Raw genomic sequence first — 16,933 nt, 5'->3', positions numbered from 1 at the left:
GTGAGCCTGGCACTAAAGACAGATTCACTGCTGCGGGTCGGCCGTAACCCGCGGAGTCCCGGGACCCATTACCCCCTTTCCTTGCTTCACCTGTGCATTCTAACCCATAACAGCACAGGACCCTTCCACCCCCAGCAGGCAGGTGATCTGATGAAGGGTTCGCAAAAGCTTCAAAGCTTACATACTCCACTGTCTGGAGGGACACTCAGTAGCACTGCCTTAAGGAGGAAGAGAGGGGACAGAGATGGACGCTGAGCCCCGCAAAGCCAACAGGAAGAGCATCAGGACAGTAAAGAGTGCCTCCGTTTCCGTTCTCCCCATTGAGATTACTCACAAAAGGAAACAGGCTGACGGGCTGAGCCTAAGGATTAAACCCTTGCTTTCGTTGCTGGTGCCTGCCCCACACCATTGTTCCAGAAACCTGAGGTATGACAAGCATGGGAAGCCACTTGCATGTCTCAGATGGGGACCCGGGGCAAGTCCCTAGGGTTGTTGGAGAGCGTTTCCCAACGAGCGACACTAGAGGAGCTGGACTTGCCTCTGCTTCCCTGGGAAAGACGAGCCACCCACCGGACAAAAGGCTTCAACACTTAAAACACAAAATTGCAAAGATCTCGTGTGCTTTCTCTTTGGTCTTCTTTTTTTCTTTCTCTTCTTTCTTCCTTTTCTCTTCTTTCTTTTCTTTTCTTTCTTTCTCTTTCTTTTCTGTTAAATCGAGGTATAATTCATGCATTTTAAAAGTCAAAATAATTGCACCCAGGGCCCCGGCTGGAGTGCGGTCTGCGCCCGCTCGGGTCAGAGGCCCGGCGCGGCCCAGCGAGGGCCGACGGCTTGTCCTGGCCTCCCGGCCCTCCGCGTGTGAGGCCCCGGGGCAGCAGGGAAAGTCCGGGCCATCTGGGCCAGCCGGGCCCGGAGGCGGTGCCAGCAGGAGCCGAGGGGGCGCGGCGGGCGGCGGCCGAGCCCAGGCCCAGGCACGTGGGCAGCGGAGCGGGGCCGCCCGGCGGGGCGCGCAGACCCCCGACGCGCCTCGGGGCTCCCGGCTGCGGGGCGCGCATCCCCGGGGCACCGCGCGCCAAGCGAAGCCGGGCGAGTGCGCTGAGCGGCGGCGGTCAGGGGGCGGCAGGTGCGGCCGGCGAGCTCGCCCGACCGCGGGGCAGAGCAGCCGACCCGGCGCCCCCGGCGCCCCCACTCCGCGCCCCGGCCGGCTGCCCGAGCCCCGGCGCTTCCGGAGCCCGGGGGCGCTTCGGGGCGCTCCTCCAGGGGCAGCCCCCGGGGCGGGGGAGCGCGCGGCGCGGTGGCCGGGCGGGGGGTGGCCGGACTCCGCAGGGGCGGCGGGCGGGGTGGGGTGAGGCAGGCAGGCCGGCCCCCTCCCCTCCCCTCCCCTCCCCTCCGCGCCCGCCCTTCCCCCGGTCCTGCAGCCAATTAGACAGCCCCCTCGGGCGGGAGGCGTGGGTCGCTCCATAAAGCGGCGCGGAGCTGTCACCCCGCGAGCAGGCTGCGCACCCTCCGGCCGGAGCCCGCGCCGCAGACTCGGGCGCCTGGGGCCGGGGAGCGCAGGAGAGCCATGGCCACCACCAACGGGGCGGTGGAGAACGGGCAGCCGGACAGGAAGCCGCCTGCCCTGCCGCGCCCCGTCCGCAGCCTGGAGGTCGAGTTCACCAAGGTGAGGCGGGCGCCCGCCTGCCCGACGGCCGCGGGCTCGGCGCTGGGCGGTGCGGCGGCGGCGGCGGCGGCGGCGGCGGGGCCGGGGGTCCGCGGGCCGGGAGCCCCGCCGCCGCGCTCCGCCCCGAGGGTGCCGGGCTGCGGGCGGCGCGCCCTCCGCCGAGCTGGCCCCGCGCGCCGCGGACCCGAGCCTCCGCGCCCGGGTCGGGCCCTCTCGGAGCCGCGCCGGGAGGCGGGACGGCGCGGGCGGGACCGGCCGCCGCGCACCCGCAGGGCACGGGCTCCCGGGCGGCGGGGCTCCGCGCTGCCGGCCTCCGAGCCGGGCCGGGGTGGCTGCAGCCGCCGCGGCCCCGACGTGCCCTTACGGGCCCGCCTGGGAGGCGAGCGGAGGGGCGGGCCGCGGCGCCCCGGGCTCGCCGGCCTCCCCGCGGGCCCTGCGGCCGGGCTCCGGGGGCTGAACGGGTCGGGCTGCGGGAGGGTCGGGGGGTGCCTGGGAACACCGGGGGCTGGCCTGGAAGCCCGGGGCGCGCTGGAGACGTCCAGAACCACGTCCTCGGGAGCGCCCGAGCGCTTCGTGCCTTCCGTGCCAGGCCCACCATGGTTTACCCAAGGTGGGCAGGAAGGTGAGCCCCGGCGAGGCTGCCCGAGCCCAGCGGCCCCGGCTCCCACACGCTGGGACTGCGCTCCCTGCCCGCGGGCTCCCAAGCCGGCCTGCGAGCCGCGGGGGGCCAGGCCCCACCGGGCCGCGCCCCTGCGGTCTCTGCTGTTCCGCGCTGGGCTGGGGAGGCTGGAGCGTCGGCAGAGCGGTGAGATCACCTGCCTAGGGCAGAAGGAAGCCGGCGAGGCCTGGAGCCCGGGCCGCGGAGGGCAGGGCGGCCGGGAGGGAGCGCGATCCGTGGGAGGACACCCCGAAGCTGCTCGGAGGCTGGAGCTGTGCACTGGGGCCGGAGCCTCGGCTGGCTTCTCCTTCCCCAACTTAACCTCCTTTTCATTTTTCTTTTAATTTGCATCTTATCCCTAGCTCCCAACTCCAGCTGCCGCAGCGCTGAGAAAATTTCCCCATCAATTTTACTTTCAAAAGTAGCAATTATGTCCCTCAAATAGTTTTAATCAAGCGGAGAAAGTTGCAGGCCACTATGTGTGGCCTTCAGATTTTGGTCTCTTGGCACTTCATGTCGGCTCTGCCTCTGATCACATGACATTTTAAATTAACTGTTTTCAGAGGGCTCCGTAATCAACAAAGACACTTCGCCATGAACGCTGGAGATTATTTTTAATGTAGTTTCCCTAGTGGTATCAGCTTCAGAGCGAAAATTCCATCACCAGTTCGGGGAACAGTAAGAATAGTACTTTTCAGATGCTGACCTGGTGGTGGTGATGGTGGTGGTGGTGGTGGGGTGGTTTTGTTTTATTTTTGTTTTATGAGGTTGTGATGCAGAAGCCAGAAATTGCCCATGTTAGTGTCCTTTGCCTTTTTACCTTTTTGAGGCCTCTCAGAGCAATGCAGCCACCTATGGAAGTTTCCTTCTTGCTCTGCAAGTCTCTATGGCCCTTCACGAGTGGATATAGAGGAGGATCTTAGCAGATTCGCAGAGCGACCAGTGTCTCTTGTCCTGCTGCGTGCCCCCTCTTCCTAGTGGAACAGACTGGGGAGAAGCAATGAGATAGAGATCCTTAGGGGCTCTCAGGCCATGACAGCTGCTATGGCCTGACACCAGGCCACCGTACCTGCTTCCCTGTGGCTCTGTCCTTGCTCCTGGCCCGCAGGCCGACCACCACTGAGGCCTACCCCTAACAGCAGCAGGGCACAGGCAGCCTGTGTGGTGGTGGCTGATGGACAACAAGCCCAGCAAGCAACGCTTAGGGAGCCTCTGGCTGGAGAGACAGCAGACGGGGCCTGGGAAAGAAGCAGGAAACCCAGAACTGCAGAACCCAGGCCCTGGAGCAGGCAGTGGGGAGGGGTGGAGTGTGTGAGCCGGTAAAGGCCTGTTAGTTTTCAGATGGGACTCATGGAGCTTCTTGTTAATGGAGGACATGCCAGAAATGGTGGATCCGAGCCCCAGTTTGGGGGGAACCATTTCCTAGGATAAGTCCTTTTTCCAGAAGGATGGCCTTGTCACAGCTTCTTCATTTGTTCTCACATTTTTTAAAAAAAGATTTTATTAATTTATTCAACAGAAAGCGTGCGCACGCCGCCAGAGAGCAAGCATGAGCAGGGGGAGGGGCAGAAGGAGAGGGAGAAGCAGACTCCCTGTTAAGCAGGGACCCCAGATTCTCAGGGCTCCATCCCAGGACCCCGAGATTTTGACTTGAGCCAAAGGCAGACACTTCACTAACTGAGCCACCCAGACACCCCTGATCTCACATTTTAACACTGGCTCTGCTTTGTGACACTAGAGAGGGGAGGGTCGCCTTCAGCATTCCTCTCCCCCAACCCCCCCCCCCCCCCCCCCCCCGCCCCAGATCTCAGAGGATAGCAGCCTCTTTCACTTTAGGGCGATCCTTTCCTTTCCTTTCCTTTGAAAATTTCTTCCACTGACAGAGATTCTCTTTAGGAGTTTCTGGTTCACTCAAACACCCTCTTTCTGATCCCTTTTTATAAGAAATACAATTCCCTCCAATCTCCTGTTCTGAAAACATACTCTCTTGAGTTTAGCTGAAGTCCGGTGGAAGTTATGGTCACTGACATCAGCAGCCCTTGCTTGAGTGGCCACCACCTTCACCTCCACCCCGGGGCACCGGGCTCCTCTGAGCAGTTGTGGTTTTCCGGCTCAGCCCGGACAACATGCCATTCCACTCCTACAGTAAAATATGAATTCCATAACCTAATTTTTATACCTCTGTAAGGTTTATCTGATACCAATTCACAAGTCGAGGAGAACATTTTTTTTTCTAGGCACATTTTTCTGATTTGGGGCTCAATGCAGTACAGGCAGCATGATTGGTAGGCCACACTTACTGACCCTTTCTTTATTTGTGTTTTTGTTTTGTTTTAGTGGGGAGGAAATCAACAATAGAAACCACTTATAAGATTACTTACTAGCGTCGTATACAGAAAAAAATTTTTTGCTAAATTGGCAACATCATGATGGGAAAGTATGGTTAGGGTTGAGGAGTCTGACTGGTTTGTTTTGTTTTGTTTTTTAATGTCTCTGGTAAGAAGGGACTACAGATTAATGTCATGACTGACCAAGTAATTTTTTTTCTTTGAGGAATGAACATGCTTGGAGATGAAGTATTATAGACATCTGATCGTTGCAATCTGTTTCCATCCTCCTTATTTATATTCTCTTCTACCATCTCCTCACTTTCCCTCCCCCTTGGAATTGATACCAGGAAGGATCTAGAATCAGCAGTTTTCACTGATGGTCTGTATTTTCTAACCCACGAAATTTCATCTTCCGACAAAGAGGCCTCTCTCTCTGGCTGCACTTCCCTCCCCGCGCTAACTGAACCTCTCTTCTCCACTTATTAATTTCTCGCTGTTACCGAGTGATTACTTGCTGGATGGCAAGAGTGAACTCCTGGATTTGGTTTCAGCTGGAAGAATAAACCTGTAATTGTAGCCTGGCTTGTTCCACGTGCTTCCCTGGGGGCCTGGCCTCATGGTGAAGGCACTGAGCTTCCAGAAGTCGGATGGGCACATCCTATAGGCAAGGGATGCTCTCAGCTCTGGATCCCACACGGGGGACAAGGTGCCTCTGCCCACCTGCCCGGCAAGAGCTGGCCTTCCGTGCTTTGTTCCCACTCTCCCGGGAAGAGTGATCAAAACGGTCTCCCCTAGACTGAGTTTCTTTCCCAGTGAGTCTTGGAGTTTTCACAGGAGAGCCCAGGACGGAGACAGTAACCAAGCCGCACACTGGATGAGATGTCTCCCCTCTCATCTATCATCACTGGGGAGTCAAGTGTTCCAAATGAATAAAGTTCACAGTAACGGGAATTAGCCCTTGGAGCGACACGATTCTTTTAAATGACTCAAAGACAAGCAAAGAGATGCATATAGATACAGAAACGGAATTCGATGAGCTAGTTCTGTACTTAGAAATTATTGATGGCATTTCGTTTGATGGAAAGGCTTCTAAAACATCTTTCCCGTGTCTGTGACTGGGGTCTCTGTGGGCTGTGAGCTGTGATGACAACGCTGTCGCTGTCCCAAGGTGGTATGGCAGCAGATTGTCTGTCCCCTCTGGGTAGCTGGGCCCTGCACACTGTCAAAATGTGTTTTGTACATTATCTGTCACCTCTGTTCCTGGTTCTTCTCCAAAGGCCCTCTCCTTGAATATGGTGCCTTTCAAAGGCAGTTAGCAGACTAAACTAAGAGTAAACAGCACACACCTTTCAGCATGGGAACTTTGTGAATTCTTTTTCATTCACTCGTGATGTCTTCTAATTTTTAACGTCCTTATTCTCAACTGTGTTCTAGATAATTGAGGCTCTGAATGAAGTGATTTTTGTGGATGAAGTCTTTGGTTTTAGATATAAACGGTTATTTGCTGCATCTGTTCATACAACCAGAACATTTCCCAGCTCAGATAGTTTTCTTTGTAGTCCAACACTGGCTTTTAGTAAGGCCACCATAAAAATAGACATTTTAAAGAGAATGGGGGAGGTGTACTAATGTATACCAGTGAAGATTAAGGAGTATATATAGTAAGATTCTTGTAGAAAGCCAGTTCCTCGGCAATCTGGCTGAGGGTTTTGGCAGGGAGGAGGCAGAAGGAGTGCTCACTGCTGACCTACCCTTCAGGGGCAGGTGATCCCTTGGCACTTTATATGTATGAACCTATTTAATATTCCCCCAAACTCGATGAGGGTGTAGGATTTAACTTATACCCTTTAACTATTTAACTCAGCTCTTCCTCCATGAATCCATGTTAATGCTTTAAATGGCTCATTCAGTTAAGCGTCTGCCTTTGGCTCAGGTCATGACTCCAGGGTCCTGGGATGCAGCCCCTCATTGGGCTCCCTGCTCAGCGGGGAGCCTGCTTCTCCCTCTCCCTCTGCCCCTCCTCCCTGCCTGTGTGTGCATGTGTGCTCTCTCTCTCTCTCTCTTTCTGTCAAATGAATAAATAGAACCTTTTAAAAAATAAATAAAAAGAGAGAGACAAAAAAATTGTCTAAATGATTTTAGTTTCATTATGACAAAACGTAATTCTCTGAAAATGTATTAGAAGTCAGGAGACTTGGATTCTAATTCTGAGTGTGCTCCTGGTTGGGCATGTGACTCCATTTCCCCTCCAGGTCCCGTCTATAAAAGGGTGGGAGGCAGGGGAGGGAGGACAAGACGTTACCTAAGGTCCTCAGCATGTTGGAATGATACGATTTTGATTTAAGCCCTAATGCATTACAACTTCCTTTCCTGGTTAGATATTCATCAACAATGAATGGCACGAATCCAAGAGTGGAAAAAAGTTTGCCACATATAATCCTTCAACTCTAGAAAAAATATGTGAAGTAGAAGAAGGAGATAAGGTGAGTGCTTCCCCCACTACCACCCCCACCCCCAGAGTAATTAAATTACAGATAACTAAAGGATAAGGAGGTGGTTTGGCTTAGCTGTAAGACAGACCTGGCCCATACTTGGGGTAGGACCTAAGTGAGCTCCTTCTCAGACACATGGCCCAGAATGGGATCAATTAGGGACGATCCATTGCAGAGTCACTCTCCTTTGATAGATGTTCCCCCGTCTATAAGGATGACCTCAGCTATCCTCATCACATGGCTAAAGGAAAGGTTTTTATCAATGATTTGAACCTGGAGGCATGAAACCATCTTTCCAGAAAGCATTTCCGGCTGGTATGTTTCACCAAGTGCAGCATTCTAGCAGGAGACACTAAAAAAAAAAAAAAAAAAAAAAAAAAAAAAAAAAAAACACCTTAAAGGGAAAACGACTTGCTAACCAAGTCATGCGGGGGTAATAACATCATGCAATCACCAGATTTCTCTGAAATGATCACAGAAAGCTACAGTCTTTGTAATGATGTATGTACTTATATATATAAGGGACTTCTGGCATGTATCCTTGATACATTTCAAAGCCGGAAAGTATCTTTTAAATATATGTGCCATTAGAGGAAAGGTTGAAGGTAAAGATTTTCTAAGGAGGGAAGAGAAATCTAAACCTCTCCTCAACCACTAATCATCTGATGTTCTTCTAAGTGTATGGGTAACATTGAATATGGGCAAGGTGAAAGATACCTGTAAAATAGGCTTGAATTTGATCCCACCAGTGAGAGTTCTGTAACAGGCAGTTCCCCCCACACAGTGGTTCTACCTGTACAGACTCTCATATGCACAGTCCCTCAAGCTAAGCTCTGTTTACAAAGATAGTAGCATCAAGGAGCTCATCTCTATATGACATGAGGACATGGGGTGGCTAGGGCGTGGGGGGCATGATGTGGAGTGGGATTCCCAGTGGGTGATCCCCAAGTGCAGTACCCAGTTATCAAGGAAGAGAATGAGATCCCTGCCCCAGGCTCTGGTTTTCCCTTGGTCTGGAGGACTGCTCTGAGAACCCAGAAACAGAGGCTCTCCCGTCCACTGCAGTTGGAGAGGCCCCGGCCTCCAACCCAGAGCCTGGGACGAGGAGACACAGGATCTTGGTGGAGTATCACTCTTAACTGCATCGGCAGCCCTTGCCTGCTGTATACACTTCCCTAGGGAAATGAGGCTCAGCGGGGCCTGGGACATGAGCCATTGCTCATCAGCAACCAAGCCTTAACTCATTTTCCTGAAATAAGAATGAGTGACATTAAACAGCTCTAAACAGCTCTCACTTCTTTCCTTTTAAGAAGAAGGTTCCATTGTGGTTCTCCTATGGGTGCACAGAAAATCCAGTTCCTGCCCATGGAATGGTGCAACACTTCTGCCCCGCCGAGTAGGGGCGGGGTGAGGGGGGGTAGGGTGGAGGTGAGGCCGAAGAAGAGAAAAGTTCCAGATCCTCCCTGTCTGTGGACTTTTCCGATGTGGTCAGTTCTGAGATCCCGAGAAGCATTCATGCCCTGTTCTCACTTGCGGACCGCAGTCCTCAGCTTGAATAAAATGCCAAGACAGACATTTCCCACCTAACTGATGAACTGTAGGGGTGTGTGTGTCCAAACTGAGCCAGCAAGTGGAAAATCTTTTCCCATTTGGGTCACCAAGAAAAATAATTAAGGTCGGTTGTCTTACAAGCTATTTTAACACGCTTTTATAATCAGAAGGGAAGTTCATACTTGGCCGATGTAGAAATCTTGAAAAAGATACATGATGTAAAGACGCAAAAAGTCACCTGGAAGCCCCGACCAGGTCCAGTGATCTCAAACTGAGCTGCCACCTTGACCACCACCACCCTCCCTCCTCTGCAGCGTGATGGAGGCAGGTGTCTGCTAGCCGATGAAACTGACTGCTGAGTTCCCAAAACGCAGTTCCTACAAGAGGTGACACACTCTTTTCTGGTTTTTGGCCACTCAGCTTGACGTGGATAAGGCAGTGGAGGCCGCACATGCCGCCTTCCAGAGGGGCTCACCCTGGCGCCGCCTGGATGCCCTGGGCCGTGGCTGGCTGTTACATCAGTTGGCTGACCTTGTGGAGAGGGACCGCGCCATCCTGGCTGTGAGTATATGTACACAGGCGACAGGGCAGGAGTGGGACCACCTGGCCCCCTATGGGGCTTGGGGGAGATCCAGGGTGCTGATTTTGTATGGAGGTAGATGTGTTGGGTCCTTTGAGGTCTAGCTCTCTGGCAGGAGGCACACCTGCCAGAGAGGTGTCCACACCTTCTAGCTCCAAACCCTTTCTGTTTTGAAGTCAGACTTTTGCCTCCCCCCGCCTTTGTTCTTGACCAAGAAGTTGCCTGGAGGAAGTTCAGCTGCGTTGGTGGCTCCCAGACTCAGGAGGATCATGGCCCACCAGATGATTGAGGCCATATCCTGGTCCTACCTGTACATTTATGAAATTAACTTTTTTAAAAAGATTTTTTATTTATTTATTCATGAGAGATAGAGACAGAGAGAGAAGCAGAGACATAGGCAGAGGAAGAAACAGGCTCCATGCAGGGAGCCCCATGTGGGACTCGATCCTGGGTCTCCGGGATCCCGCCCTGAGCTAAAGGCAGATGCTCAACTGCTGAGCCTCACCCAGGTGTCCCAATTAACTCTTTTTTTTTTCTACCTGAAATCTCTTTTATTATTAAGTCTAACTTCATCCTAGGTGACAGGATCCATGAAATTACAGGTTTAATGTGCTGGCATATATATTTTTTTCAAATACTTATTAAAATAGATGCCACCACTTAATATAGAAAATATTTCCCATAGAACTTAAAAATGACCCCATTTCACCCCTGAATTGTGCAGTGGTGAGCATGTGTGGAGTGATGGTGAGAGCAGGGTAGCCTGGTCATGGGGAATCTTAGGGTATCAAAGACCTCAACTCCAATCCCAGCTCAGGACCCTGAGATCATGACCTGCACCAAAGGCTGATGCTTAACCAGCTGAGCCAGCCAGGCACCCCAGTTCCCTCCTCTCTTGATTTGATGTCTGGAACGAGCAGTAGAATAGCTACCTACATGGAGACCGCATCGTCCAGGACACTGAAATTGTTTTTGCCTGTGGATATGTGATTTGGGGCTGGAGAGTGGGGGAACTGTGTATCTGGGGTGCTGCTCTTAGGTGCATTGCCCCGAGGGTGCGTCTGCATAGACAGCTGAGCTCTCCTGCCTTCTGGCCCAGTCAGGCAGTCCAGCATGTTTGCCCCCAGTCCGGACGAGGGCGGCTCCCTCTCAGGGTCAGCGTTTCTGTCCGTGGAGCCTCTGGCTTCTTCCTGCAATGAGAGCCAGCCTCAGCTCTCTCAAGCTGCCAGACTGGCTTTTTCAAAAACATTTCTGTTTTCACCCAGCATGAGCTCATCGGTCTGCAATGTCCGTGGGGGCTAATAGCAGGCGGGAGAGGATGTGCCCTGGGCACCCCTCCCCACCCTGTCCCCAAGCGTCAGTATCATCTTAGGGAGCAGGGGCTGGGGAGCCACCTTTGCCTTCAGCCCGCCCCATGGTCCTGGGAGAGACAGAGCAAGTTGCCTCTGTCATTGGGACCTTGCTGCCCACGAGAAACGAGATCCAGCTCTTTGCCACATCATGAAAGGAACAAGAGAATGACTGGCAAATACAGTTCTTCGAACCAGGACCACATCACCCTCCACCTCCATAGGGTTTTCCTGCATTTTCATGCAGCGAAGTGTTCCTTTCCATCACATTCTCTGGCCGCCTCAGTGGTTTTGACAGAGCTACGTATTCACTTCTGTATTCAATGTTTAGAAACAGATGTGGGGGACCTGGCAGCCCCACATTGCTCCCCTTCTGGAGGCACCTGGGGCCCAGGCTCTGGCTCTTCAGGTGCTCTTTCTGGAAACCTCCAAATAGGGGCCCTCCCTGTTTACTCTCTTTTCAACCCAAGCCCTGTTTCTGGGCCTCCTCATTCTAAGCCTTGGCACACGAACGGAGTCTCAGGGCAGGTTCGTGGGGCCCTTTTCTTCACTCTTTTCTATCTGCAAGTTACAGGGTGTCAATTTTTCAGAAGGCATGTTTTTCTCTTAAAATGTCAAAGGGAGTAAACTCGAGAGCAGCTGTGGTTTACTCATGGTCCAGCCGCAATAACTGTTTCAAAGTCCCAATCGGTAGCTGACACTTGATTTCCCTGGTCCAGTCCTGTCCACTCATCTGTGAATCTTTTTTTATGCTTAAAAAGAATTTCCTGTCTACACTCATTATGATCCCAGTTTTGCTTGGACAGCTTCCATAGAACCAACCTGGCAAATTCATGTTGTCACTCTGGGAAGCAAACTTGCCCAAGTTAATAACAAAAGAGAGCCAACGTTTGCTGAATACTCACCGTGGACCAGGCTTGTTGTTAGACACTTGGCCTGCACTTTGATGATCCCAATGCAGAGATGAGGACACCGAGGCCCAGAGAGTTTCAGGAACCTGTCTAAGGTTATCCAGCCAGAGAAAGTAAGCCAGGGCTAGAGGCAGGAATGCCCTGCAGGCTATGCCATGGTCCCCTGCCTTTCTCTTCCTTGTCCTATCCCAGAAAAGGGCTAAGAATAAACTCCTGGTCCCACTGACAGATCCACAGGTACTGTCAGGAGTAGCCTGGTCCTGGGCCTTTTGGCATGATTTGCAACAGTTGGGTTTCCCATGGGAAAACAAGTTTCAACTTGGAATTTAACTTAATAGGAGCCAGAGATACAGTGACTGGATGTTACCTTGGCCTGAGCAGCATCTGCTGGGGGGCACGGGGATACATAACAGACTCAGACCAGCCCTGTAACCTTCAGCAACTCACAGTCCTGTTTCCTTGGTGTCCCCAAGTAAGGATCTCCAAAAAGGAAGATGACCATAATCATCACAGCTTTTACTGTCATCATGAAACAGTTAGCATGGCACTTCCTGTGGGCAGGCCCTGTCTTAGCCCTCACCCCAGCCCTCATGAAGCAAGTACCCCTATTATTACTATTATTATTATTATTATTATTATTATTATTATTAAACAGATGAGGAAACTGAGTCAGGGAAGGATTTGAGGGCTTGCTGCCCAGTGAGGGGAGCAGTTGCTCCTGTTTAGGAATGCGTGGCTCCTCCCTGAAGCAAAGTTCTGATAGTCTCCTGGAGCACCCTATGTAGCCATTCTGCAGTCTTCCTAGATGCAAATGTCCTGGAGCAGCAGCCTAAGGAGTGGTCACTGTGCTGGCTGGAAGTTAGATGCCCCAAATTCAGTGTTCCACTGGGTGACCTTAGGTATCTTCAGCCTTGGTGTGGACACCTTGAAGTGACAACAGAGGTGTCAAAGCCAGAGATGAGGTATATGCAGGTGCACGTGGAGGGGCCTTTCTTCCCCAGTGAATCACCAGCTCACTGCATGGACTCTAAAATGAGAATCTAGCCCCAGGCTATGTGTCAGGGTGGCCACTTCCTGCAGAGATGGATGACAGGCGGTTTTAGCGCCGGGCTCAACTGGGGCCGCTTGTCTGAAGGACAAAGGAGTCCTCTTAAACCCAGGCTGGAAATAGAAAAGAATCCTGCCATTGAGCGGCTGCACACTCGCCCTGGGTAATCACCTCCCTCACCACAAGGACGAGCCTACTCCTTCCAACTGTGCATCCGGCTTCGGCAGCCCAGTTGGGGAGGACTGTGCCTTTGTGCTGGTGGCACTACCCTTTGAGGGCTCTGTCACTCTTTCTATAGCCACACTGGTCAGCCTAGCCAGGAAGGAAGAACCTGCATCCCCACCCCTTATTGCTAGAGGAAGAGAGCGCTCTCTCCCGCCTCCCCAAAGGCAGCCAAACTCACGAGAGCCCCCTGGGAGTGCACAAACCCCTGTGGCCAGGCCACACAGTTGAGACAGCTGTGCTCCAGACAGAAGACCAAATACAAAGACCGTGTCTTCCTTCCCAGCGAGGCTCCAAATCGGACTTTTACTGCTGTTCTTCATGGGGACACATGCCCATGCCCTAGCCAATCCCCTAGACTGGGGTGTTTTGAAAGAAAAGTCATCCTTGACAATCTGAGACAGGTCTTAAAGGAAATGGAGTGTCTTGCTTTCTGAAGGGACACGGGGAACATTGCGCGTGCAGTGTCATAGGACTGTGCTCTCTTCTCCTGCACCGATAGCCTTAACCACCTGATGGCTAAAAAGGAAACTGTATCTGAAATAGATGTTGTCTTTGTATTGCAGACCCTGGAAACGATGGACACGGGGAAGCCGTTCCTTCATGCCTTTTTCATCGATCTGGAGGGCTGTATTAAAACCCTCAGATATTTTGCAGGGTGGGCTGACAAAATACAGGGCAGGACCATCCCCACAGGTGAATGAACACAGGATTCCTAGCCTCATGGGAGGGGGAGAGGGGAGGAGCGTTGGTTTTGGGGGGCTTTGTCTTCTCTTTGCTCCAGCTAGCCTTTTCAGAGCACCCCTGGTTTTTCCCTCCCAAGGCACCCTGCCCTATTGTAAAAGAAGTGGCACTGTGGCAATTTCTTCTCCTAAGGAATTTTACTTTTCTAAAACTTTTTTAAAGATTGTGTTTATTTATTTGAGAAAGAGAGAGAGTGAGCACAAGCAGCAGGGAGAGGGAGAAGCAGGCTCCTGCTGAGCCAGGAGCCCAACACTCAATCCCAGAACTCCAAGATCATGACCTGAGCCAAAGGCAGATGCTCAACCCACTGAGCAATCCAGGCGCCCCAGGAATTTTACTTTGAAAATTGAGTTAAAGATCATTTCTTTGTGGACTAGACAAGACTTTGAGCTGACACCTTTGTGGGCTTCTGGGTTTCTTTCTCATCTTTTTGCTACGTAAAATCCTTATAGGTGAATCCCAGTGTATTCTCCATATTACCTCTCTTCCAGATGACAATGTTGTGTGCTTCACCAGGCATGAACCCATAGGTGTATGTGGGGCCATCACTCCTGTAAGTATGGTGACTTTTCTAGATAGATCCATGTAGATCCTGCCCCACTCCCCTGTAGTCTTTAGAACCAGTTTCTGGTGTGTTTTGATCACAGCACAGTTAACCGAACATTTGCGCTGTGGCCTGGGGCTGGATACTTGAGAGATACCAGGATGGGTTCCATCCAATTCCTGCTCTCAAGGCGCTGACTCCTGAAGTACAGCAGAAGGCACTGTGGATTGCAACCAGAGGGCTCAGGAATGACCAGTTTCTCTAGGGCAGCCGTCTCTTAAGTGGGCCTTGAGAAAGAGTTGTTCAATAGGAAAACAGGTTATCTAAGCAGTAGGAATGGTCTATGTGAAGGTTTCCAGGTGCCTGAGCTACTTGGAGGACAACAGCAGGATAGCTGGTGAGGCCACACTTAGATGAGGACGAGATGAGGAAGAGGAGGAGCACACATCAGGGGATACAGGCCCGGCACCTGATGGGCTGTGGCTGCCAAGGGCCTGGAACTTTATTCACTGGGCAGGTTCCAGGGAATGTGGTGATGCTGCCCATCTATCAAAGGAAGTCCCAGGCCACTGCAGTACCTGGGCAGGAGGCTGGGCAGACACGTGGCACCTTGGAAGGAAGCTACATCCCTTCTACCAACAGTTGAGAGCCTGCTGTATGCCCAGCATGGCCCCAGGGTACCAGATCCTGAAGCCATGGAGGGAAAGGGCCTGGCCTTTTGCCCCTGAGGAACTTGCAGGGCAGTTAAAAGGCTGAGGAAGGAATCTCCATCAAGAAAAATGAGAGGACAGGAACTGTTTGAGGAGCTCCTGCTGCAAGCAGAAGCATGGATTTGAAAGCTCATAAGGCAATTTGATTTGGTAGAGTTTAGTGTCTAATCGAAGGCTGGAGGTGAGGCCTGGCTGGAATTGAGTGGATGGTGTTGCTGGTTGATTTGAGGAAGACTAGAGGAGAAGTAGGTTGAGGTGGAGGGACATGAAAGCTGAAGGTCATTCTGGGCAGGTGTGGTAGAGAGGCCAGTGGAAGAGCCAAGCAAAGAGTTCCATTAGGCATCTGCATCTTTGGGTCTGGAGCTCAAGAGAGAGGTGAGGGCTGGAGCTACCCCACAGGCAGTGGTCACGACAGAGGTGTTTCTGCCCACCAAGTTGGGAGGGGGTTATCCAGAGAGAGGTACAGAATGGGAGAAGAAGAGGGCCTGGGGCCAAATCCCATGGACTATCAGGGGATCCCACTGAGAAGTCTGAGCATTTAGGGTCAGGAGCATCCCAGGAATGGAATACAGTTCCAGAAAAAGACTATGGTCAACAGGGGCCTTTCCTTTATAGGAATAAAAAAGACAGAAATACAACTGTCAGATTTGCTCACCAACATCGGTGTCAGGATATTAGGTGCAGTGGAAGTCCCACTGCTGGGACTTACATAAGAGGATCTGGGCAGGTGGGCACAGCTCTTCCAAGAAGCTTCAAAGGGAAAGAAGGATGCTGCTGGAAGTGACAGAAGCCAAGGGAAGGTATGGATTTTCTTGTTGGATAGGAAAGATGATGATATTTGTGTGCTAAGGGGGTGGGGAATCCAGGAAGCAGAGGCGACCCCGATCATTAGTCGGGGGAACCCAATACAATACCTGCCATCATTTAGCTGAGCATATTGGCCCTTGGGAACTGGAATCTTATGTTTATTGTCTAGAGGTAGGAATTCCAGACAGAGCTGGGGGAGGAATTGTAATGGCAGTATCATGAGGTGGTCACCCTCGGCCAGCCCTGTCGGTGTAGCTTTGCAGAGAGCTCTTATGTTTGGCATCCTTGGAACATAAGGAGCCGAAGGAACTCCTTTGGAATGAGAGTGGTTGAGGGACAGCTAGAATCAAGCTACCTGCTGTCTTAGAGATGCTTGTCTTCATTTTGCCTCATCAAAGATACTACTCGGAGTGGCAGTGTAGCAGAGGACACAGGCTATGAATCCTGGCCTTTACCTGCTAGTTTGTGATCTTGGGCAAGTCACTTTCCCTTCCGTGCCTCATCTGGAAATGGAGGTGATAATATGACTGTATCATATGGATGGGTAGGGATCAAATGAGTTAAGTGTTTGTGAGTGGCTAGAACAGGACCTGGAACAGAGTTAATGTTCAGTGGCTGTTAGGCTTCTTGTCACAATGACTTTGGTATCCTTGCCTCTGTAGTTGAAAGATGACAGGAAAAGCATTTCCCAAACTGAATTTCAACAAATAGCAATTCAGTGGGGGTTTCGTATGTTATTCTGGAAGAAGAGGAAGGTCCTGTGACATCTGAGTTTAGGAGGGGCGGGCCTCACTCCTGCAGTATTTTTCAGATCCTTTAACTCATTGATGGCATCATAAACCTCCAAGAGGAGATGTAGGGCACATACAGCAGAAACCTCTTTGCAAAGACTACTTATTAACATCTCCTAGAACGCAGTCTAGGAAGTACGGGGCAGGAATGCAGTTCCGATCTTTACACACCCCTATATTACCTCTTATGCCCCAAATCTAGACCATGCAAACAGATATCCTGCATGGAGACACTGCTGGGCCTCCAGGACAAGGTGCAGGGTGGATCCAGGCACCCCACCCCCGCACCCCCTGCAAGTTCCTCTGTGTTTCATTGTAGTGGAACTTCCCTCTGCTGATGCTGGTGTGGAAGCTGGCGCCTGCTCTCTGCTGTGGGAATACCATAGTTGTGAAGCCAGCGGAGCAGACTCCCCTCACTGCCCTTTATCTGGGCTCTCTGATCAAAGAGGTAAGGCACCTGAAAAAGAAAGAAAATATTATGCATTGTTGATAATATTCCCACTCCTCAGAACCAGGCCACTGTCACAAGATAA

The 16,933-nt window shown here is 52.1% G+C and overlaps 1 protein-coding gene across 1 annotated transcript in view; it reads left to right on the top strand.

The window, feature by feature from the left end:
- The first annotated feature begins 1,475 nt into the window (after positions 1-1,475).
- Positions 1,476-16,933, top strand: part of ALDH1A3 (aldehyde dehydrogenase 1 family member A3) — a 37,932-nt gene continuing 22,474 nt past the window's right edge. The window contains exons 1-6 of the mRNA XM_077869515.1: positions 1,476-1,663; positions 7,030-7,134; positions 9,115-9,255; positions 13,371-13,500; positions 14,040-14,101; positions 16,720-16,848. Of these exons, the coding sequence (XP_077725641.1) occupies positions 1,565-1,663; positions 7,030-7,134; positions 9,115-9,255; positions 13,371-13,500; positions 14,040-14,101; positions 16,720-16,848 (666 nt within the window). The 5' untranslated portion in view covers positions 1,476-1,564. The remainder of the gene's footprint in view (positions 1,664-7,029; positions 7,135-9,114; positions 9,256-13,370; positions 13,501-14,039; positions 14,102-16,719; positions 16,849-16,933) is intronic.

Source organism: Canis aureus, chromosome 2 (genome assembly GCF_053574225.1).
Source record: "Canis aureus isolate CA01 chromosome 2, VMU_Caureus_v.1.0, whole genome shotgun sequence".
Classification (NCBI taxonomy): Eukaryota; Metazoa; Chordata; class Mammalia; order Carnivora; family Canidae; genus Canis; species Canis aureus.
This window is presented reverse-complemented; position numbering and strand designations above follow the sequence as displayed.